The sequence below is a fragment of the Kwoniella botswanensis genome, chromosome 1, assembly GCF_036426115.1.
Source record: "Kwoniella botswanensis chromosome 1, complete sequence".
Taxonomy (NCBI): Eukaryota; Fungi; Basidiomycota; class Tremellomycetes; order Tremellales; family Cryptococcaceae; genus Kwoniella; species Kwoniella botswanensis.
The window spans coordinates 9,468,426-9,491,364 of NC_088599.1; the positions used below are offsets into that span (position 1 = coordinate 9,468,426).

The 22,939-nt window shown below is 44.6% G+C and overlaps 6 protein-coding genes across 6 annotated transcripts; 4 read left to right on the forward strand and 2 right to left on the reverse strand.

Moving 5' to 3' along the window:
- Positions 1–250: 250 nt before the first annotated feature.
- L199_003571 (uncharacterized protein) lies at positions 251–2,030 on the reverse strand (the record flags this gene model as incomplete). Its single annotated transcript, XM_064889301.1, has 9 exons — positions 251–567; positions 653–717; positions 805–895; positions 1,004–1,146; positions 1,233–1,306; positions 1,389–1,529; positions 1,608–1,635; positions 1,711–1,853; positions 1,944–2,030. The coding sequence occupies 9 exons, from the start codon at positions 2,028–2,030 to the stop codon at positions 251–253; spliced, it is 1,089 nt and encodes a 362-aa protein (XP_064745373.1).
- Positions 2,031–2,830: 800 nt separating this feature from the next.
- Positions 2,831–5,886, reverse strand: L199_003572 (uncharacterized protein; the record flags this gene model as incomplete). The annotated part of the gene is made up of 11 exons (XM_064889302.1): positions 2,831–2,906; positions 2,974–3,094; positions 3,170–3,629; positions 3,789–4,099; positions 4,208–4,355; positions 4,430–4,546; positions 4,603–4,757; positions 4,857–4,981; positions 5,073–5,375; positions 5,455–5,588; positions 5,737–5,886. The coding sequence occupies 11 exons, from the start codon at positions 5,884–5,886 to the stop codon at positions 2,831–2,833; spliced, it is 2,100 nt and encodes a 699-aa protein (XP_064745374.1).
- A 1,642-nt stretch (positions 5,887–7,528) lies between these two features.
- On the forward strand, positions 7,529–9,431 carry L199_003573 (uncharacterized protein; the record flags this gene model as incomplete). Its single annotated transcript, XM_064889303.1, has 15 exons — positions 7,529–7,574; positions 7,645–7,672; positions 7,733–7,751; positions 7,821–7,940; positions 8,065–8,101; positions 8,341–8,441; positions 8,530–8,561; positions 8,620–8,642; positions 8,713–8,739; positions 8,820–8,840; positions 8,911–8,923; positions 8,990–9,019; positions 9,105–9,138; positions 9,242–9,264; positions 9,338–9,431. 15 exons carry the CDS (start codon positions 7,529–7,531, stop codon positions 9,429–9,431), a joined length of 648 nt encoding a protein of 215 aa, XP_064745375.1.
- Positions 9,432–10,355: 924 nt separating this feature from the next.
- On the forward strand, positions 10,356–11,269 carry L199_003574 (uncharacterized protein; the record flags this gene model as incomplete). The annotated part of the gene is made up of 3 exons (XM_064889304.1): positions 10,356–10,449; positions 10,612–10,921; positions 11,074–11,269. The coding sequence occupies 3 exons, from the start codon at positions 10,356–10,358 to the stop codon at positions 11,267–11,269; spliced, it is 600 nt and encodes a 199-aa protein (XP_064745376.1).
- Positions 11,270–12,107: 838 nt separating this feature from the next.
- Positions 12,108–12,844, forward strand: L199_003575 (uncharacterized protein; the record flags this gene model as incomplete). The annotated part of the gene is made up of 3 exons (XM_064889305.1): positions 12,108–12,237; positions 12,320–12,659; positions 12,739–12,844. The coding sequence occupies 3 exons, from the start codon at positions 12,108–12,110 to the stop codon at positions 12,842–12,844; spliced, it is 576 nt and encodes a 191-aa protein (XP_064745377.1).
- Positions 12,845–13,444: 600 nt separating this feature from the next.
- Positions 13,445–22,924, forward strand: L199_003576 (uncharacterized protein; the record flags this gene model as incomplete). Its single annotated transcript, XM_064889306.1, has 29 exons — positions 13,445–13,813; positions 13,907–14,167; positions 14,222–15,286; positions 15,367–15,957; positions 16,020–16,071; positions 16,133–16,570; positions 16,646–16,757; positions 16,824–17,065; positions 17,121–17,210; positions 17,273–17,812; positions 17,893–18,155; positions 18,224–18,562; positions 18,632–18,666; positions 18,727–18,867; positions 18,924–19,323; positions 19,394–19,427; positions 19,489–19,654; positions 19,716–20,001; positions 20,066–20,114; positions 20,171–20,351; positions 20,412–20,502; positions 20,566–20,703; positions 20,769–21,371; positions 21,437–21,673; positions 21,727–21,831; positions 21,904–22,274; positions 22,333–22,487; positions 22,547–22,589; positions 22,654–22,924. The coding sequence occupies 29 exons, from the start codon at positions 13,445–13,447 to the stop codon at positions 22,922–22,924; spliced, it is 7,668 nt and encodes a 2,555-aa protein (XP_064745378.1).
- Positions 22,925–22,939: the final 15 nt, after the last annotated feature.

Consider the following 22,939-nt stretch of genomic DNA (forward strand, 5'->3'; position numbering starts at 1 on the left):
GCTATCTCTCAAGTTCGGGCCGGGTCAGACCCTGGACTTGGAAACTGTTTGTATCTGTCTGTATCGTTGTATTCGACATCGGATGGGATTATATATGTTGGGTATGTACCTGAAGAAGATGAGGAACAAGGAAGGACCATAAAATTAAGGTAAGACGTACTACAAGCAATAGATCTTGACATATATTATATAATTGTGAAAAAAGGATGGTCAGGGACACTATCAGAATTGAATTGGTGACTAGCTCTGTTCACTTCCTTCCATCCCAAATTAAGCCATTAGGGGCTGTCGCTATATCATTCCCAAATCCACTACCACCCAAAATTCTACCACCAATGCCATTATAGTCCGAATGGAAACCTTGAGGACCACTCACGGCGAAATCGAATTTACCAGTGTTGCTAGCTTTGTAATGATCTCTGTTCCTATCGGAAATAACCTTGACTCCTTCTCTTGCAAGGTTGGAATCGAGTATCTCCCTAATCCTTTTCCTACCTACCAAGGTATGAAGGAGGGAATGGAAGTATAGAACAGGTAAGATACAGGTGATGATCTTCCTAAAATCACCTAAACAATGGGACGAGTGAAGTCATTAGACTAAAATTATTGGAGGGTTGTAGATGTGAGCATAAGGTTAAGAGGACAGACTTACTAATTGGGTTACCAGCAAAATGAGTTGTACCTTGATAAATCGCAAGACAGATCACCGGTGGTAACCTATCAGATATAGGACACAATAAGTAACTGTATACAAAGGACAATGTATGACTCGTATCTGCTGCGAATCATGACCTATGTACTTACATCGTCTCATAAAGCAGAGAAACCAACTTATTGAATAATCTAGTTTCTCGGTGGAAGATACCATCTCGAGATTTGAATAGCATTATCATCACTGTAATACACATGTAAACCTTCAGCAAGCTTTCCCATAAGGTCCCCCACATGCAATTTATAACGGACAGTTCTCCTGCACAGACCGAAAAAAAGGGGGCGAGCTCACTCAGAATGCACAGAGTACCATCGACACTCAGTGTGAGGGCACCCCAGATTTGGAATTCCCTTATATTCGTTCGCATGTGATTCTGAAAATCTTGGAGAGTCTCAGGTGTAATGATAGGGAAGCGATATCCATCGCCCGTGGCACTGGCGATATCATTTACATCAACAATGATATTCAGAGATTAGCATTGGTAGACTCAGAAGCACACAGTGTAACGTATATTACTTACACCAAAGCAGCCACGAGCTGAGCTAGAAGGCATGCCGCAAATATAGGAATTGTCCAACGACGACTGCCGAGCATCTTCAGTTCCAATCAGTAAAATACTAAACTAAGAATATTCCAATGCCCAAGAAAAGTCCATGAGATGGAAAACTTAACTTACCTTATATACCCTCCAGGAATAATATATACAAGCGGCAAGGTTGAATAGCGTACCAAGGAAGAGGTTGGTCACGTCCCCTAGAATCAAAAATCGGATGGCAGGAGCGGTATTGAGTGTTTGTTGATGCACCGTCACGTATGTCTATCGGCGGAACATATTCGATTGCATCAGTGTTCATCGCACTTGAGTCTAAGGTACGATTGAGAAATTGTCTCTTACCTCTGCACAGGTTATTCCCAGAGTGACCCTAAATTGTAAGATATTGACGAGTAAGTCATCGTATCTCACTTAGTATGTATGTAGAATAGGTACATGTACCTACAGGGCCAAAACGGTACCACCAGCAACACCCCAAAGTAGGTATTTATTATCCCTTTTCTTGAAATAATCGAAATATTCGAATGCTTTGCCCATTATGCTGGAGATCAACATGGCTTGTAGGAGGATTCCAATAAACGCGTACCACTATTGAAAGATAAAAGAAATCGTCAGAAGATGATGCATGACGATAATTGATATTGAGGTGAAGGGAAGAGTATACTGGGTAGGACTTACAACGGCATCACCATCATCAAGCGCCATCAAACCCCAGAGAGCATCCACTGGGTTAGTCGTAGAGTTAGTCGTCTGTAACTCGCTCATAATCGTTCTTGACCTTCTTCCTTTCGTTCTTGCAATGGACTATTACAGACGTTCGGTTCCCTATTCACAGGACCTGAAGGTAAGTACAGATTCGAACACCCGATTCCAAGACCTTGCTGTCATATAAGTAATATGATATGACGCAGTACCCCATTCATGCCAAGATCCTCAACACCGAGCATACCACATAGCCAACCGAGGTAAGTCCCTTGGATAGCCAAAGCGAACTTTATATCATACACGGACGAAGGTGGAATAGGTTGTGTCGGTTTCAGTGAAACCGAAACCGAGGGTTTCAGATTCATTGCAGTATTCATTGATTACTGCATCAATCAAAGGCATTAATCAGTCAATAATGAAGGCAGACCTTTACAAAGGATAGCTTTCGGACCAAAAGGGTGTTAAACACAACTTTGATCCTAAAGGTCCCATTTGTTTATTTGTGTGTGCCACCCTGCTGTCTTGCCGCTAAAAAGCTGAGTGATTGGTGAAGCCGTCGGGCAAAGGACGATCAGTGAGGTGCCACAAATGTCTTTGCAGTGTTTTGTTAATCAGGGATGATGAAGCGGCTGCACGGTTGTCGTTGGGTTGTTTATGTTTCGGATTTCTGTGTATACATACGAATGTTTGCGGGACCAGTACTTTGTTTGTGTGTATGTTGTTAGTTACAGAACCCTGATGTTGGAATCTGTACATTATCTATAGATCATTATATATGATTTTTCTCTGTATATATACACTTGTCTATTTTATCCTGACATCACAATGCTTGTATCTAAGCTGACCTTGATCTGACCTGATTATAAGCAACCGGTAGGTCCCGAGCCGACGTAATCTTTGCCCAACAATTCAGGTGCTGGTCTTACACCTCGTTCACTATATCAAGAGAATCACCCCTACATGTCAGCTGAAGCACTCGTGGAAAGATAAGAGCAAAACTTACACCTCATCAATAGCTTTGACCAAATCATAATTGATCTCGTCAGAAACGATCGAATCGTTCTGATAAGCTGGATGAGAGGTTATGAATCTTCTTATCCATGTTGCGGGAGTAACCAGTTGACCTATCATACATGAAATGACATCAGTTCAACACACCCTGAACAAGTTACTAGAATAAAATGTCGAACCAAACTCACCTTTAGCCCTATATTTGATCAAGTCTAGGTACCTCCTCAATTCGCATTTGGTACAAACGTCCACATTGAGTGAATTCAAATAAGCGTTGACCAATCCCATCAATCCAGGGAAAAGATCACCATCTCCATTGATAATTTCGTCCAACGTCATTTCAGGTGCATCATCATTATCTTCAAATGCTTCGATCGGCGTTGTACATTCACTTCTTGAAGAAGATGACGGATATCCATTTCCATCACCATTTCCATTGCCATGGCCATTGGTTAATTGCTGTGAACGTGATTGGGATCGTGAATGACTAGGAGTGACGGGTGTGGAAGGTGAAGGTGGTGAAACTGGTCTGGAAGTCAGATCAAATCTTGATAATGGTTTGTCCCTCGGGAAAACATGTTTGCGGAAGAAGAATGATTGGGAGGTGGCGGCTGATCGAGTTTGAGCTCGTTGCATATTTTCGTCTACCTATAGTGATTGTGCAAGTGTATCAGTATAGGGAAATTATCACAGATATCAAACAAATGAAGAAAGGAATAATAGTAGCGAGCAGTCGAAAGGCTTTTCCCAGGCATGTCTGTGTTGTCTGAGATGATTGAGATTAGGTTGGAATATGATGAGACTCACCTTGGAGATTGGCATATAGAAATTAAGATCAAAACTGATAATGGCTCTCGTCAACAGTACAATGAAAATACTGAACGCGGCATTTTCAAAATCTGTCAGTTGAACTTCCATCGATCTAAACTCTACTCTCCAGCCTATCGGTGAATTTACAGGAGGAGGTTTGAACCTTATCGTTTGCCAATTGGTAGATTGGATATTTTCGAAATGATCCATCGAGGATTCATCGTCTTGATCTATCGTTTCAGAGAACTGGACGAGAGGATCACGGATAAATAGGTGGGCGATATGAGAGGCGAGTTTATCGTCTAGGCCTGTATATCATGATAGGGCAAAAGGCGAGATCAGTAAAAGCATCGAGGAGGGTGAAAATTTTGAGGAATTGTGCATCGAGCATAGGCAGCAGAAATCAATATACGCACCATGATCCAACAACCGTTTCCTCACATCCTCATTGATTGGTGCAGAGACATCATGATATTCCGGTTTATTCCTTTCGTCATTTGAGAGGTATAATGAAACGCTGTCGTATCTGGATTTGGGTATTCGATATTTGTTGTCTTTCAATGGCTAATAATAATAATATACTTCATCAACTATGCACTTCTGATTATATTGTCAATCTTGATGGACCTATGACTCACTTTCAGTCCCCTTTCTTCCTCTGTTCGATCATCTACACTGGCAGCGATCACATTCCATCGTGCGTCGACATCTGCCAGCTGACCTCTGAAAGCTGGACTCGCAGCAGTCAATGCGAGCTGATCATCTTCAACTCAGCTTGACCGTCAACGTTGGAAAAGCTGAAGAGACTCACCATGATAGGAGCGATGGGTACAAGTGCATCATAGACTCTTCTAGCCTCATCCACATTCCAAGCTTGGAAAGTTATCTGTAGACAGCAACATCCCATTCCAAACGCCATTGCGTCCATGTGTATATAGGGTGTACCAGGCTCAGGTTTCGCTGGGGCTGCTTGATGGTAGGAGACAAGAGTCAAAATTCAGTGAGCTCACCGATTCCACTCACTGTAGACCGAAGATGAACATAGAGAGAGGTATAGGCACTTACTTGAATGTCCATTTGACATATTAGCCTTTAATCCATCCGGTACAACAGTATTTTCATCTATGAACAATGGTACTCTAATATCGACTTTACTTCCTCTGCGTTGTCTGATATTCGCTGTTAACGTTCTAAAAAGTCCGACAGTCTCATTAGCCGAATACTATCCTTCTGTAATAGTAGAGCAATAGGGGTACACCATGAAATGGGACTTGGACTCACGGAAACCTCGCATGTGGATTCGTTATCAATTCCCCAACATAATCACTCCTACTACTACTTTTCTGGTTATCCGGTTTGGTAGGTGGGTCCGTGAAAATCTCGTCGGATACTCCCAACCTAGGCCAGGAAGTTAAAGTTATGGGTAATTCATGCTTCTTCAAGTGAGAGCGTATGATCTGCCTCCTAAATCTCATATCTGCTTCTACGGATACGAGGGAAGATGGGAGGCCGGAGAATGGATATCCAGGGGTGGATTCGAGCATGTATCGACCGTATTCTGGATGAAAGGTTGGTATAGCATTGCTATATGATCCAGAGTACTAGATGAGCTCTGTGCTACCACGAATCTAGATCGAAAGTAAGATGAGAAGAGATAACTCACCAACAAGCGGGTTTGTACTTATCCAAAGCAGGATCTAAAGTTACACTTTGCAGCTTGGTAAGAATCTCAGTCTGCCTCAAGCTTAATAACACTTTCTTCTCGTCATCGTGGAAGGAAGCTACCATATATTCGATCTGAGTCAAGGGAAGCGTTAGCATCAGACCTTGGCATAATCAACGATTCCATACATCTCGACTTCATGGTATTACGTCCGGGTCTTGCTGTACATGTAGCTTAAGTCTGATCTGGACAAGCGAAGCCAGAGAGCCTGGAAAACCTCACCTCGTCACCCCACAATAGGCCTTTACCAGTATTGTCCTTCCACCTATCCCAAGTCTTGAGAAACTGAGTGATCCCATGATATCTTATATGTTCCGCAAGCGGTTTCGTCTCATCCCATGTTAACGGGGTGCCGAGCGCTAGTAGCCCCATCTCGTCACTATTATTCTCTACTCTACTTTTCTAGGTGTCACTGATGGTTTGTCGAGGGGGTTGTTATAGGTGCGATCTGATGTGATGTGCGAATTTCTCGGAGATGAGCGGAACGAGTCAAAAAGTTGAAATTTCGAATGAACAACCTATGAGATGATCATGTAAGCACAGAGGAATAATATGTAATAGGAACAGGTGTCAAAGGGACTCTGCAGCCGCAAATCAAAGGATGGTACAGGATACATGTATAAGGAGTTAAATGGGTATCATCAGACTCACCTGGCTAGTGCAATGCGTATGATCTGCGTTAAGGATTTGGCGATCGACCTCAACAAGACCCTCTCGCCGGACTATCTACCCGGTAAGAGTTTGTAAGAGTCCAGCCTGGCCTGGTATGACAGGATGGACACACAGCTCCGATGGTGTTTGACCAGTATAAGATGTAGCTTTTTACTTGGAGTGAGATGTTCTGAGCAGAATCAACAATGAGAAAAGAGTAGTGACGTCGGGGCGCAGAGGAGTGAAAGTGAAAAGATATTTTTGCGTGATTGAATTGGGTATTTCCGGTAATTCTGCAAAATCAGGGAGCTCCTTCTCGTTACTCCCTCCACTTGCCCTTGTGAGTGCAGTCTATTTGGCTTACAAATATGCTCTACCTACCGATCCGATGTTTACCGGAAGATGAAGACGGTGATTAAACCAGCAGTGAGGAATAGATATCTCATCCATCTCGTATCCAAGACGTTGCCTTTTTGTACTCAACTGATCATGAAGAAAAAGAAGTGACATGAACGAACGATGCTTCTCCATCTCAAATATCAATAGCGATATCGATAGCGATATCGATTGCGTTATCAATCCAATTGGATATCCAGCAGTACAACGTACAAGCATGCTACATCAGGAAAGTCTAGTTTAAACTGTACTAAAGGAAGCAAGGTCGTGGTGCGGCATCACGCTGTGCGGGACTCTTAGATCACCTACCAGATAAGGAATGCACTGTGTAATCCAACCATGAGATCTACCTCTGTATGTAGACACAACAGGGATATACACACCGCACGACCGTCCAACCTCGAAACCTGGTTCCCAGCATGTCCACATCTCATACGACTTTCGAGTAGATTCAGCGGCTCAGTCGAGATATAGAGGGACATGTGAAGAAGTGAACTATCAAGATGATCATTACAATCTCCGGGATATCCTCAGCTTCAGTAGTCTACCGGAAACGGAGAGTGGTGTAGGTAGGATAAAACATCCTTTGATGGTGGTCCTAACGTCCTGACGCTTTTTATCCTTTGTTTAACTTTGTTCAAAGGTTGGATGATATTCTACTACTCCACATACCACTCAACAGATAAACAAACGGCTCAAAGCTTCTAACTCACAGTATTCACTCACTCTGAACCGTCTTCATCTTGGATATCTTGACTTTGAACACCTTTCTCTATTCTTGTACTATCATAAACTTGGCAATTGACTCTAACACCTCATTACTTTCATCCTTTCATTCGCTCCACGTACCGAAGATACACACCCATCACTCAAAGACTTGAAAGTCCATTGATACAGCCACCCTACATATTACGAACCACAGCTCAACTCGATTGATCGACAGGCTGCAAAGGTCACAGTAGACAAGATGTCAGGAAAGGGTGTCGAACCAGTCGGTGCTCCACGAGATGCGGGTGCGTTCATTATAAAACAATAAAATATATACAGGTTAGACCACAGTGACTGACCATCGGATGAGATCAGCCATCACCATCGGTCCATTTAAGCCATCGTAAGTGGGTTTCTTTTGTAAGATACCTATACATGATTTGATACTGAACTTTTGTTGTAGTCGACCAGGTTATGGACCAGTAAGTCTACCAAGAGGATCAGCAAGGGTTTGGTTAACCAGATTGATGGATGTGTGTGTTTTTGTCCAGGTATTATCATATCTCCAAGCTGCCCAACTCGATACACCCCTCAAGATCCATCCATTACTTCAACTCAGAACTTGGGATCCTAAACCATATGCAAAATATCTAGCTTGGAACGTGATTGAGGTGAGTGCAGATATAACTGGTTTTATGAACGAATACAAAAGAGTAGATGTTAAATCCAGATTAAAATGGATTACTGATTGCTAACCGCTGATTGCTGATGTATGGGATATGATATACTATACAGCATCCGATGTTCGCTGCTATCTGGGTTGACTACGATGGTGAGTGTCTAGATCAATGAATGCACAAATGATAAGTTAGAAAGCTGATATTCAGTATGATCTATAGATACTGAAACCGTTAGTCACCTCTTTGATGTTCCGGATCGAAATGAGATATTGACACGATTATTGGGTCTTTGTGTACTCCTTCGATGGTTATATAGGAATGTGAGCACAAGTCATAGCCATATACAGATGAGAAAGTCAAATCGAGCTTATGTGGTCATGTCATGTTGTAGGGATCAAAGAAAGAGGTCAACCTGCTACTTCGCCAATTGTTGAAGAAATAAATATAGGTCATGTGGAGACTGGTTGGTCCATCAGGGTAAGGAATCGAATGGTGAGTATAATATTTTACATTGCCTGAATCTATCAGATCTAATCAATTTGGAATGGTCTTATGATAATTTACTGATTCATCGGGATAGGGTATAACGTGTGAAGATGTTTTATTCGCTATGTAAGTCCAGCTGCACCATTCAATATATAGTCTAGCTTACCAATACTCCGTTCCACAGATACGATTTCTTTGCTTCTCCATGTACGTCCACTTCCCTCTCGCATCAATCTGAACCAAGTTTATCAAACAGCTCACACGGCCCCTGATACAGTATACGTCGATGAGCTAGGAGAAATGCGTGAGTAATCTAGTATCAGTGCAGGCAGCATCACGAATAGAGGCTGATATATACCTGATGGGTTTCACGTCACACCATAGACCCTCGAGCGGTCAGGATAAGTAAGTTCAGTCCACAAGTTCTATCCTGCAATGAATTCTTTGAGATGCTAATACATGGGGATCTTCATAGTGGAACAACAGTAGTATGTTTTTTTTGACAATTCTGGGGAAAAGCGGAAGACCACCTCGCTAATATGGGTTGATGTCAGTTTCGAAAAGCGTAGAATGGGTTTCTTCGAGTAAGTGCCATACGCTTCATACATCCGATTAGAGAGTAGTGGAGATAAGTATCAGTGGTATGCAGACTGATGTTTCGGGGTACAGTCTGATGGAAGGTTATCGTAAATCGGATGCACTGGTGAGCGTCAAGCATCTCTCTTTCATCTCACATAAGAAGGTACAAGCGAAATAATGCTGTATCATCACTGACCGATGTATCTGCCTATATCTGATATATGTAGCTCGGACAAACGTATTTCGATGGGTAAGTCAAGTATTGTATTGACATTGACACAGTCTCAAATCTGTATTGTCAGCGACTGACTGTTGTTTGGTAGTATTCACAACGACCAGGAAAGTGTGGAAAGGTTGAAGAAGAAATACAATTTCCATTCTGCGAATTTACTTTTATTGAGATTGGGTAATTGTTAGTCCAGCTCGAGCGGAGGAGATGAAGGAGGGGAGGGACGAGATGAATGGATGGGGTGTCGAGTCAATTCCCATCTCAGAACACCTTTCTCAGAAACGCAGGATATATTCATACGCTATAACTCTTTCGAGGATATGAGAGAAGGGAACTTTTTGATATCGTGTTTCTTCGACTCAAGTGTGAAATAGTAAGAGAGAGAGGGCTAGGTGTTATCTTCTGGATGGGTGAAGCTGGTGTATGTACAGTACTATAGTGATGGCTTGTACAGAAGCCTTTCAACTCGCATGTTATAAAACGTTCAAACCTGTCTTCATTATTTCATCATGAGAGTCGGATGATGATCCCATGGTGGGACATACAACGACTGAAAGATATCGGGCGATGCAGTATTTTGAGATCTACATTTGTCTGGTACTGACTCTCCAACATGATCCATATACTCTCTTTCTCTCCTTTCTATAGAAAAAGTGCACTGCCACCGTCAAACCTCGTTACGTCATGTGTGTATATCGTTGCTCCATCAACCTCATCCTGTAACAAGATCCTTTCTCTAGCGCTGTTTCCATGCTTCTTTTGCATGACTACCGACCGCACTGATCAATGGGCACATCATCCGCAGTCATGTAGAGTACAAACACAGAATCTGGATGCTGTTGCAGACGATGGTGGACCGTGATGAATGAGGCTGTGTAGTGATGGTACTAGCAGTGCGGTGTCCCTGTCCGTGCTGATCTGATTTGCTCGTTTCACTTCACACGCTATACCCTCTCTCTTGCATATATATATACGATCACGCTGTGTAAGAACACCTCCGGAATCTGTCATTTCTCTTTCTATCTGATGAATCAAAATAAATATCGATATCAAATCTCTTCATCAATTGATACAGAAATATAATCCAAACACAATCACAAGAACAAGTCAAGATGAAAGCTACTTTCTTCGCTATCCTTCCCTTACTCGCTACTGTCGTGGCTGCTACTGCCCCCACCGCTGCTCCAAGAGCGAAACGACAAGATGGTAAGTGTATCCCTAGTTACCTTCTTCTGCATCCCCTCAATAGCGCATAGACCGCCACTAATTCTACTTCATCACCCTCTTTTCTTCTATTTCTCATCACCTTACCTCCAAGTATCTTCACTCATGATCGCTTGCTGACACCTTTTCCGACTGTGAATATAGACGGTGAAACCACCGGTGACGAAGTCGGATCAGCGGTAGACGACGGTCTCGACGGCGCTACCAGTGTCTTCGATGAAGCCACCTCAGATATCGACTCGGTATTCGACCAAGCCACTTCAGCCGTCGGCACTGGCGTTTCGGACGTCACCTCCGCATTTGACGAAGCCACTAGCGCTATCGACTCGATCGCTAGCGAAGCTACCTCCGCAGTAGCCAACGGAAATCCAACCTCGGAGATCGAAAGTCTCGCTACATCTGCTTCGGGTGCGGTGGCTTCGAGGATCTCTAGTGCAACCGCTGCTATTGGAAGGTGAGTTTCGTATTCTATCCTATCCATATCGGTCACACCATGACCAGAAATCTCAGCTTGGTCGTTTCCTCTTCACTCACTACCACTATTTTTAAGTCGAAGTGAGGTAAAGTAACTTGCTAATTGTTTAATTTGTGTGATCACTTAAACAGCGCCACTTCATCCGTCGCTGGAGCTACCCAGTCCGCCGCCGCTTCCGCCTCCAAAGCAGCCAGTTCAGCCGCCTCTGCCGCTTCGTCCGCTGCTGCCTCTGCTACCGGAAGTGATAGCGCAGGATGCGTCCTTGGTGTAGATAATAAACTTATCGCTTTGGGTCTCGGTGCTGTCGTAGCCGCTGCTGGTCTTTAGATTTATGTAAAACTCGTCCGACATCTCTGAAACCCCCTTCTTTTTCCTTTGCTTCACTTCAAGGATCATCTTTTTGTTTCCTTTATAGGAAGTACGATAGTGATCTTCTCTCTATCGACCTGTCAAATAGACCATCGTCGTGTATATCAAACAACAAAACAAACCAGAAACGGGAGCGAAACGGGAGCGGAAGAGACATCTCTGCCGTCAACGGACTTTTATGCATTGGATCAATGTCGTATTTAACGTTGAAGGTCGTGAGTATAAGCTGTCTAGAACCAAGAACGATATTGAATCAGATTGACATCATCCAAAGGTCTATTACCGGATTTTTCTGCACTGTATTCGCCTACTGTCTAGTCTGGGTGTGATGCAAAGCAGTGTTGCACGAGGTTTTCAAATTTGAGTTTGACTGGATCAAGTATTCACAGCGCCGTGGTGTCTGGTGGACATAGACAGGCGGGATGCATGTGATAGTCCATGACTGAGACTTGGGTGTAGAGCCAACTGTCGCGAAGTAGAGAGAGGGAGGGGAAAAGGTTCTGAATGCTCCTCGCGGATCTTGCGGTGACTCACCATGTGGGGTGATGAACAGATGTGTCAGAATGACGTATCGATACTGTACGTCAAACGCGTCACACCACACTATCCTGGAATGGAGTCCCATTGCATGGCACATTTGTTTGCTTGGACTGTTAATTCCTACACCTAGCGCTTTCGCCTCTGTATGGTGATCCTTGATCGACATATATATATTTGCACTGAATTTCCATTCCCATCATATTTACACCCACATCCCCTCTCAAATCATATCAAATCATCTCGCAAAAATTCCAAAATGAAATTCACCACTACCGCTCTGTTAACCCTCTTACCTGCCATCTTGGCTGAACCCGCTCCAGCGTCTCCAAACTTCCAGATTGGCAAAGCTGGTGCAGAACGAAACGTTGGCATTGAAGCTAGACAAGGTGAATAAGTCCTCTGCACAACAAATTTGTCAATTGACTAACAATTGGTCCATCAATAACTCCACTGGTAATGTGGGAGTAGTCGGTAGTGTTGTAGGTGATGCGACCAGCGCTCTCGGAGCCGGTACCGGAGGACTGGGAAGTGTTATCGGTGACGCCACCAGCGCTGTCGGTGCTGCTACTTCAGCAGCGGGAAGTGTCGTTGGTGATGCTACTAGTGCTGTTGGGGCTGGTACCTCAGCAGCAGGAAGTGTAGCTGGACAAGCCACTTCGGGGGCTGCATCGGTCGCTGGAGCAGGAACTTCAGCCGCTGCGGGGGCTACCAGTGCTGCTGGATCTGCTGCCGCCGGTGCGACTTCCGCCGCTGGTTCTGCCGCTAGTGGAGCTACCTCTGCTGCTGGATCTGCTACTTCTGCCGCTGCGTAAGTTCGCCGTCCCTCCGATCATATCCGGTTCATCGAAAAAAGGTCAGATATTGACATGTGTATGATGTGATTGTAGATCCGGCTCAGGCTCGTCAGCTGGCCAACTGGTCTACTCCCCTGGAATGTGGTCCGCCTTCCTTGGTGGTGCAGCTGCCATTGGAGTAGCTAGAGTTTTAGCTTAAAACAAGATAGGAGTGGTACCTGTAAATCCATTATTTGTATTGTTTAGTTTAGAAGTCGTAAGAAGTAAACACAAATATAAATGGCAGTGAAAATGAGCATGTATCCTATAATTCGGACCTCCGTCTGAGGAGAGCTTGACCCCCCTACCTGAGGTCAGAATGTGATTCTCTTCCTCACATCTTGCGACCTCTCCCTGACTACTTGTGTTACGTACATCGTTGTTACTGCTCGCTCTACAGTACATCTTGGTAGGCTTAGGCCCTTGACTGAGCTCTGGCTAATCGCAGAGGAACTCATGTGGGATGCCACTGGGAAGGGGGACAGATTGGAAGATGAATTGATCCCGTTGATGAGATGGATGAACGTAACATCTCAATTACCGGGTCATGTCCACCTGCTAAGGATAACATCCACACCAAATACCGTACACAATATACTATACACCATATATCCCAGACTAATCAATCAATCTCGAAACCCATAATCCCTACTGCATCTTCTACTGTCCAATCCTAGCTTACGGTCTACCTAAAAACAAGAGAAATCAAGTACCTGCCTTGTACCTCCCCTCCTCCCTTTTCCCTCTCTGGTCGAACGACATGTTCAAGCTATTCAAGGATCTAACCCGAGCACCAGAATCACTCACCCCACCTCCTTCCACGCCTGCCGCCTCCTCTACTCCCGTACCGTACGCTACTAGATCCAGGTCAAACACCAGGGCACGAAGCAAATCGCCCGCTCCGGCGGGATTGGGCAGATCGAAATCCCCCGCTCCTCCCGGAGGACCATCTGCCCATGGGCATGATGGAGCGGGCGATAGTGGTTGGTCGATAGGGACAGAGCTGGCAGTAAAAGATGAGGAGAGCGAAGATGAAGATGAGACTGATCAAGATGCGATCAAAGTTGTTGAATATCTTAGGGAGATAAGGGGTTTGGAAGATGGGTCGGATGTCATGCGATACGTCGAAGTAAGTCCGTTCATCCTTCCTTGCAGAATGAGAAATTGTTTGAATACTCAATGGGAAGGACGGGTCTGTTAGCTGATCAGCTGCTATGTACAGACTTTCTCCCAACTCCTATCGATACCTTGTCATTTTATCTCTCGAAGAGCTTTCCGTCGTCATACTGGATTCCGAACATTGCTCCTCTCCCTCAGCGAAGGTCTAGCCTGGACTTCTAAGGGAGACTCGAAAGCTACGTTAAACGAGGAAGAATGGCAAGTACGTGAGATACAGCGAATGGAGGGTGTCAGATTAGCTTTCGAGGTACTGGCTTGGTCATTGGGGGATAGACAAAGTGAACAACATTTCGAGTTAAGCATGGTATTTCGCTTTCATAACACTGTCACATGGACCAGGCTGACTATCTAAACTCAGAAACTCGGCGGATATATGTTACTGCTACCCAGTCTATCCAAACTCTCACCTCCCTCTGAATCTCCAAATTCACAGATCATAGCACTTCTGCTCGCTCATATCTGCAATAACAACTATTCGATCCTATCTCTCTTCCAGTCACCTCCGACCACCTCAACTTCCACTTCGGATCAATCTATTTCATCCATTATCTCACAACGTCTGGGTGACCTGAATATCCGTCCATCGACGAGTGGAGCGTTGAAATTACTTTGGGCATACATTCGAAGGGGGGATGAAAAAGGTAAAGGTAAACGGCGTCAATCTCATATGGGAAGTTCTTTCGAAGGCGAAGAAGGCAGTGATCAACAGCGTCTGATTGAAATTACATTTCAAGTTATATTTGTTGTAGCTTCAGCATCAACTCTCAACTTGTTTGCCATTGTTACGCAATTACCTCAATTATCTGAATTTTTGGTCGTACGACTATATGGTATACCTGAAAAGAGAACATATGAAGTTACCTTCCCAGCTAGAGACGATTGGATACAAGCAGATTCTTCCCCTGAAGAGGAACAGGTAGAAGAATGGAAACCTCCTTCGGACAGCCTGCGGAAGATCTATTTAGCCTTGTTTAGGAGATTGTTAGAAGCTGGTGTTACCCAGACTTTAGTTTGGAGATTATTTGGATTGGTCAAAACAACCTCACCTGTCGTCGTCGAACAAGGAGATCCAGAAAATAGTGGAAGTTGTAACAATAATGGCGAAGACGAAAACGAAGTGAATATAGCTTCCCCTTCAGATCTCTCCCCTCCTTCAGGGGTACTCACTTCCCCCGAGCCTATACTGGATACACCGAAGGTAAAACCAAAGGGCAAACCACACCTGCATATCGATGTCGATAGATTACCACCTGATGAAGAGAGATTACATTTAGAAGTTTTGGATCTACTAAAACATGCGATGAAAGCTCGCTGGCCTGATGTGTTCGTGTTCAAAGGTGGAAATGGAGATACTCTTGGGGGGTTGCAGTTGAAAGAGACAGGTAGAACTTGGATGGGAGGTCACAAAGGGTTCAACTTTTCTGTAAGTTCCCTTCCAATCGTCTCTGCTACTTCCACTCGCCGAGTTCAGCTGACGTCAACTCATCCTGATCATTCTCGTAGTGTTGGCTGCATATAACCAAATTGAACCAACCCTTAACCCTATTTCACATGTCCCAAAAGGATTCCAGACAACCTTTATTCCAAATACGGATACTTGAAAGCTCCCAGATAGGTATAACGACCTCTGTACATTCACATGACACAGCTTCTTCTCAACCATCCACTCCCCTCTCCGAGACTGCTCCACCTTCACCAAGTGACGGAGAGATGATCTGCGGAGCCAATGACGCCTTGATACCGCATTTCCAATGGGTTCATTTCTCCGTGGGGTGTAGGAAACCGAAAGGAGCGGATTTAGGTGAAATCAGGATATTCGTAAATGGTCTAAGAGTGGGAGCTATGAGAATGCCCTTCCCCGTACCTTCCGCCGTCACTTCAACGCAGCCTCCCCAGCTAGGTGTGAGAAGTGAGATACCGAGGGATGCTATTCGGATAGCGATTGGGAGAGAATATAGACCTGAGGAAGAGGAAGTGAAACCTCGAAAATCAGGTTCAGTAGGACGAGAGGAGGAAAATGAATGGATGCTTGGTAGGATCCTGTTATTGGAGGAGGCTGTCCCTGAGGATCTGGTGAGGCTGATGCATCATCTTGTGAGTACTTGTCCTGGGGCCTCGGATAGGACGAAAAGGTGGCTGAGAATGGATGATTTTAGGGTCCGAGGTACACCGGTAATCTACAAGAACCACTTGGAAAGTTTCTGACGTGTGAGTGGGATTTTCTCTCCCATGATCTGTTATCAACATGGTGGCTAATATGTGATTACAGATGAAGGAGCAACTTCGATCAATATTTACCTCAGCAACTTGGCCAGAGTAGGAAACGATAAGAAGATATTCACCCATTCATCCAATTCCATCCTTGTTCGAGCTATACGGAGTGGACCAGCTATACCAGAAGATATAATTATCCTTTCGCTCGCTGCTAGAGATTACGATCCTACCCTTGGAGCATGTATCAATGCTGCTATTCCACATCCACTGCGTGCCAAACAGCTTCGTCATGGTACCGCTCGATTGGTTGGGAATATCAGTCCGTTTTCAGCTACGAGTTTGGACGACAGTACCATTGCGGTCGGTGGGGGATTAGTACTTCTGAAATTAGTTGATCTCAGTCGTACGAAGGAGGAATTGATCACCACTTTGGGAATGTTCAGGGATATGATTAAAGATAGTTGGTCAGCTAGTGAGGAGATGGAACGAATACGTGAGCTTTTGACCACAACTGTCATTTTTTTTATCAGCCGTGGGTGATGCTGATTCTGATCTGTGGCTGCGGTAGATGGGTTTGACCTTCTTGCGGCCATCCTCAGACCCAAGATGTCGCAGTTATTCGATGAGCAATGTGCGAAGATCCTGCTTTCGATGTTGGGTATCAATATGGATAAACCTGCGTAAGTGCATAAGAAAACCCTCTGGGCAGATCTCGACATATCCAGCTGACTTAGCCTCGCTCATAGCACGGCAACAGTACATAATTCCGTAGCTTACAGAGCTCTCGGGCTGGAGTTCGAGCTTTGGTCTTATGCCTCAGATGACGTGGTCCGATTCTACTTGAAACATTTCGAATACCTCTTATCAACTTCGAAACATAAGAGATTCAACGTATTGAGAACTTTCCAGAAATCTGCTGTGGTGAAGAAGATGTTATATGCACTAAGGTCTGGTCTGTTCGATTTAGAGATTGTACCTGATGTAGTTGGTGAGTTAGATCATTGTACAATATCCGATGGAATAAGCTAATCGAAGTATTGTAGACGCGTTGAGGTTGGCTCTGGAAGCAAGATGGAGTGGTGAAGATGCTATCAAACCTGTATTTTCATACCTGGTCTCCTCTCTATGTCAGAGTAAGCTAATTACAAGATTATTCCCTAACCCGGTGTTGTATAGCTGACTTGCGAATCCCCAGATAACATGTCTTTCAGTTTGAACCCTACAAATGAACCACCTCCTTACCAAGTACCTGCAGCTCTTATACTCAACATGATCGCTTCTTTGTGCGCCGACAAGGCCCGGTTGAAAAAACTGAACAAGTCCGTTGCCTTGCATCGACTGTTGGTCATTTTTATCTCTTCCAACGCATCATATTACGTTGTCATACCATGTCTGGAAATCTTGGAAAGGTGTACTTCAGCAACATCATCTTCATCTTCCGATCAATTCCAGAGGGCGTTCGAGAATGAAGGTGGTTTTGCATTACTTGCTACTACACTCGCACCCATATGGAGATCCGATATCCAGACTATGGTAATTAGGATGATGCTTGGTGAAGATCGTAATACAAAATCTCTACAATCACCTCACATGGCTACTTGTGTACTTGCTGCTTTGGACTCGATGCTTCAACAAGCTGGAGATTCCGATGATGCGGGATATATGCCTTCCTTACAAGGCCGAAGAAGGTCGGTCGCTTCTATTAGGTCAATGAGCTATTTGTCGGCGGTAAATGGTGAGTTCCCTTTTCTGCCACTCCTCAGATAGATACCGCCGGGCAAATGAGGCTGATAAATCAATCACATGAACTCACAGATAACTCGACCGGCAGCGATGATAATCGATTAGAGGGTTTACTCAAAGAGATCACCTTGATATACCGCTCTTCCTCCGGATTCCGCAAACAGTTCACATCAAAGAAGGTCGAAGCTCTCTTACCTAACATAGCAGATTTCGCGGCTGTTTCAGCAGGGTCGACCGGGAAACCAGAAATCATCAGAGGACAGAGAGAAGCTGCAGCTGAGTTGATGACGGCGCTGGTAGAATCGGCCAAATTACCAGTGGCATTGGTCAATCAGGTAAGTGAACGCAATTGATAAAACCAATGCATCACTCGAAATGCTAATGCTACTGCTGTTTGTACCAGATCAAACTCCTTGTTGAGCAGCTTTCCACTCAACCACCGTCACCTAAAGCTACAACTTCATCATCATTCATCATGTCTCCTACATCACCTAGAATAGGAGGATCTTCTTCATATTTTGGACAATCCTTTTCCGGTAGATTCGGTTCTTCCCCTGTTAGTACACCTGGCATAGGTGGTGGTCCATCCAGAAGAAGACCGTCCATGGATATGCCTGGATTTACAAAGTCCAGATCAATTATGGAACAACGAGTACCCCTGAAAAGAGTGATCACGGGAGAATCGATATTGGAAGGTGGCAAAGATAAGAATGCTGCTTGGAAGATGATCATTATACAAACTGTGAGTGGCAAATGCATGAACAGCTCAAAAGTAACAGGACTGAGCTCAATGTTGCAATGAACCCGATAGGACTTGCAAAGCCATTCTAAGATGACCTTGGAGAGGTAAGGACTTCCCCCAGCTGATTGTAGGAGACTAAATGGGCGCTAATTCTGGTCGTATAGGAAGGAACATTGGCAGAAGCTCTCTTCGATCGACTGGCCTAGACAAGCAGCGGCGCTGCGAGCGGAGAATGGACTATGGCCAGAGAAGGAAGACAAAGTTTATTGGCGTCTGGATGGGAGTGAGGGACCTCTCCGTATGAGGTGAGCTACCCAGTCTGACGGAAGAATGCAGAAGTGAAAGCTGAATCCTTCAATAGAGCTCGACTGGAAAGAGTTACCAACCTTCCTGAATCTGGAGTATCGCGCACTCGACATAAGCTGAGAGATGCCATTCCATCTGTCGATGAGCTGTCCTCAGCAGTATCGAAAATCAACGTCGCACCATGGGAAGACCCATTTGCCCTGGCTTTAGGTGACTCGGCACCTATAGCAGAAGAAGAACCGCTCTTACTCCCATCTACCACATCCGGAGGGGCCGCTACGCCTTCGGCGGGAAGTGGGACTGGAAATGGGGCAGGCTCGAATCAGGCCCCGAGTGTAGCTTCGGATGAAAATGGAGAGATTGAGAGTTACCTGGAAGTGGAAGATGATAAGAATGATAAGATGAGGAGGATTGCTAGGACTCTACAGGCTGGTGATGTTGTAGAGGAAGCTCATGTAAGTGTTATCTTGAACTGAATCACTTAGTAAGTGGTATTCGAACTGATATGTGAAATCGATGATGTAGAATATCGTTCGAATAGTCGGGGTAGATGCTTGTCGTAAGTCTTATGCTGCATATGGATTTGCAATTTAGCTGATTGAGTGGTGATTCGTTTTTAGCCGGATTACTGATTCTTGGAAAGAAAAATTTATATTTGGTCGATGGACTTGTGCAAACTGCTGATGGCGAGGTGATTGATGCGAAAGATGCTCAGAAAGATGTCTTGTCTATTCCATCGGGAACTCTAGCAGGTTTAGACGCAGGTGATCAACAAAGTCATAGATGGTAAGTCACACAACTTTCCTCAACCTCTCGATCTCGGAGCTCATGATGCTCGTGCGTATAGGTCATACAATGAAATTGTGGAAAACAACAAACGAGCCTTCCTTTTCAGAGATGTAGCTTTAGAACTGTATTTCTCGGACAAACGAAACTTCCTAATCGTCTTTCAAGATAAAAAAGAACGTCAAGCTGTCGTCCAGAAGATTGGGTCTAAGAATGATCATAGAGATGCGATCTCTCGGTCAGTCATTGGTAATTTCGTGGTGGATACTGTTGCCAAAGCTATGGATAGATCCGAACAGCAATTGGAAGCTTTGATGAGGAAATGGCAAAATAGGGAAATAAGCAATGTGAGCAGTATTGTATCCTTTGGACATGTCATTACACCGTGAAGCTGACGTGGTCCAAAATTAGTTCGCATATTTGCAATTACTCAATCAATATGCCAACCGAACTCCGAATGGTGAGATCCGCTTTATTGTCTTCCTTAGTATAATTGCTGATCTGAGTTTTTCTCAGATGTGACCCAATACCCCGTTTTCCCTTGGGTTCTGGCAGATTACACCTCAGATGTCCTTGACTTGCACTCTGATAGCAGTTTTAGAGATTTCAAATGGCCCATGGGAGCTTTGACTCCAGCCAGAAGAGAGGATGCGGTAGAAAGATATAGTGCGACCGAAGGAGTCGGCGAGAAACCTTTGTAAGCTGTTTTGTCATCATCCGTAATCGGTAAGCCAAAGCTCATCTTGTGTACGAATAGCCACTACGGTACTCACTATACTTCTTCGATGATTGTTTGCGGGTTCATGATTCGCCTCTCACCATTCACCGAAATTTTCTTGGCTTTACAGGTAAGCTTTTTGAATCCATGATATTGCAAGGGGTGGATTTCAGCTAACTGTCCCGTCAACCAGGGTGGTAATTTCGATCTGGCCGATCGTCTATTCTCGAGTATACCACGAGCTTGGGAATCTGCTTCGGCAGACAATAGGGGAGATGTAAGGGAGCTCATCCCAGAGTTTTATTATACTCCGGCGTTCTTATGGAATCTGGTAAGCTTAACTCGCAACAAATGTCTTAATACACCGATTCAAAGCTTACATTCTGCTGGACACAGAATCACCACGACTTTGGTAGGAAACAAACTTCCGGAGACCAAGTGGACGACGTCATACTGCCGCAATGGGCATTGGGCGATCCCATGTTGTTCATACACAAACACCGAGAAGCGTTGGAGTCCGACTACGTCTCACGATACCTCTCTTACTGGATAGACTTGACATTTGGGTACAAGCAACGTGATCCATCCGCCTTGAACTGCTTCCACCCTTTATCATACAGAGGAGCGATTGACTTGGAGAATATAGAGGACGAAGGTGAAAAAGCAGCATCGACCGCTATAATTCATAATTTCGGTCAAACACCTTTACAGATTTTCAAACAACCTCATCCTCATCGATATGTAGGTGGGAAATCAAGTTTACCCCTCTCGGTTCGATTCGGTGTAGCAGAGCATTGGCAATTGCTTTTCAGAAGTATATTACCCATATCAGAAGCATCAGTTCCGATAGATGATATTGTACCTCCATATGGGGTGGATACCAAACCCAAGTCCACTCAGAAGTTTAGATTGGTAGTTCCTGGACATCCTCATTTATCGCTACAGTATGGTTTTACGGATGGTTCGATCAGAATCTATTATCAGGAATCACAGATCAAAGTGAGTAGCTGAATCGAGATGTTTATTCAAGTATGAACTAGCTAACAAGCCATTGGGTGTTCCAGCTTATTCACTTGGTGGAAGGCATATATGTCGTCGAGGCAATATTCGCTTCCCCCTCTCTACTCATCACTGTATCCGGTCATGGAGTTTTGACTGCTTGGAGACTGAATATAAAATCAGGTGGATATCGACGTGGAGATGCGACTTTACAGAGAGAAGCTACCCTCAGAGGCCACGTTGGCAAAATCACATGCTTGGCAGCAAACACCTCGTGGAGTTTGCTTGTGAGCGGATCAGAGGTGAGTGCATCGCAATGGCTTTTTGTGGATATATTGCTGAGTGTGCTGTGTAGAATGGCAATGCAATGGTATGGGATACGAATAGACTGCGATATACCCGAACGCTACAGACGGGCATGAAAGAGCCCATCAAGTATTGTGCAATCAACGAAGCCGATGTGAGTGGAAAGTCTTTGCATGTGTCATCAGGCCATAAACCGAGACATAATCGCTAATGTATAATCTGATAGGGTCAAATCGCCCTGGCTTCAGCTCGACACCTCTGTCTGTTCTCACTGAACGGTCATCCGATTGCATCAACGACAATCGAAGAGGGATCTTCTGGAGCATCCGATAAATCCTCTACCTACTCTGAGACAGATGATCGAATCGAATTTACAGGTGGAATATCATTCTTAAATCGAGATTTCCTGAATGGCGGAGTACTTTTCGTGATAGGTGTAGGAGCAAAAGTAGTCCTATATCGATGTGTTCCAGGTCAAAAAGATCCAATGGCCTCGGATGAAGAGATGGTCAGACCTTGGACTTTGGTCGAACAAGGCAAGATCTCCAGGTCGGATGATCATCTAGGTGGGGAATGTTGTATGGTCAAATTCATGGGGTATGTATACACCATCACACATTGAAATGTACCCAAACTGACTGTGGTATTGTTGTAGGGAAACACTGTACGCTGCGTTCGAGCCTTCTGACGAAAAGTCGAAATACAGCTTGTATCAATGGTCATTACCTGATGGACCGGCTAGACATGTTTCGGAGAACGTATCACATCATTGCATGGCACAAGGTTGTGCGAGACATTTCGGTTTGTTGGGTGAGTCACCTTGGCCCGATAATTTCTGAGACGAGGACTGACCATAATTCTGTCTGCAGAGCCCAAGAGACATTGTGGAGGATGTGGAGGAGCGTTCTGCGGGTATGTCCATCTAGTGCATTCTTGTTCGTTTTTTATGGTTGACTGATGATTGGATTGGATTTAGTACCCACGCCTTACATGTCGAAACGTTTACTATGAGATATTGCGATACCTGCCGGATCCAATTATCCATAGCTTCCGCGCAAGGTATTCTGAGGTCAGGTAGAGGTACACTTGCTCCTCCCTCTAGAGCCGTCTCGAGGAGGAATTCCCTAACTGGGGGACATTCGAGAAGGCCCTCGGCTGAAATAAAAGCTACGGGTGTGGTAGGTACGAGTCAGCCTGCTTCGAGAAGAGGTTCGGCGGATAAAACCGCTGGAACAGGGAATGTATAAGGATTTTTGCTGTTA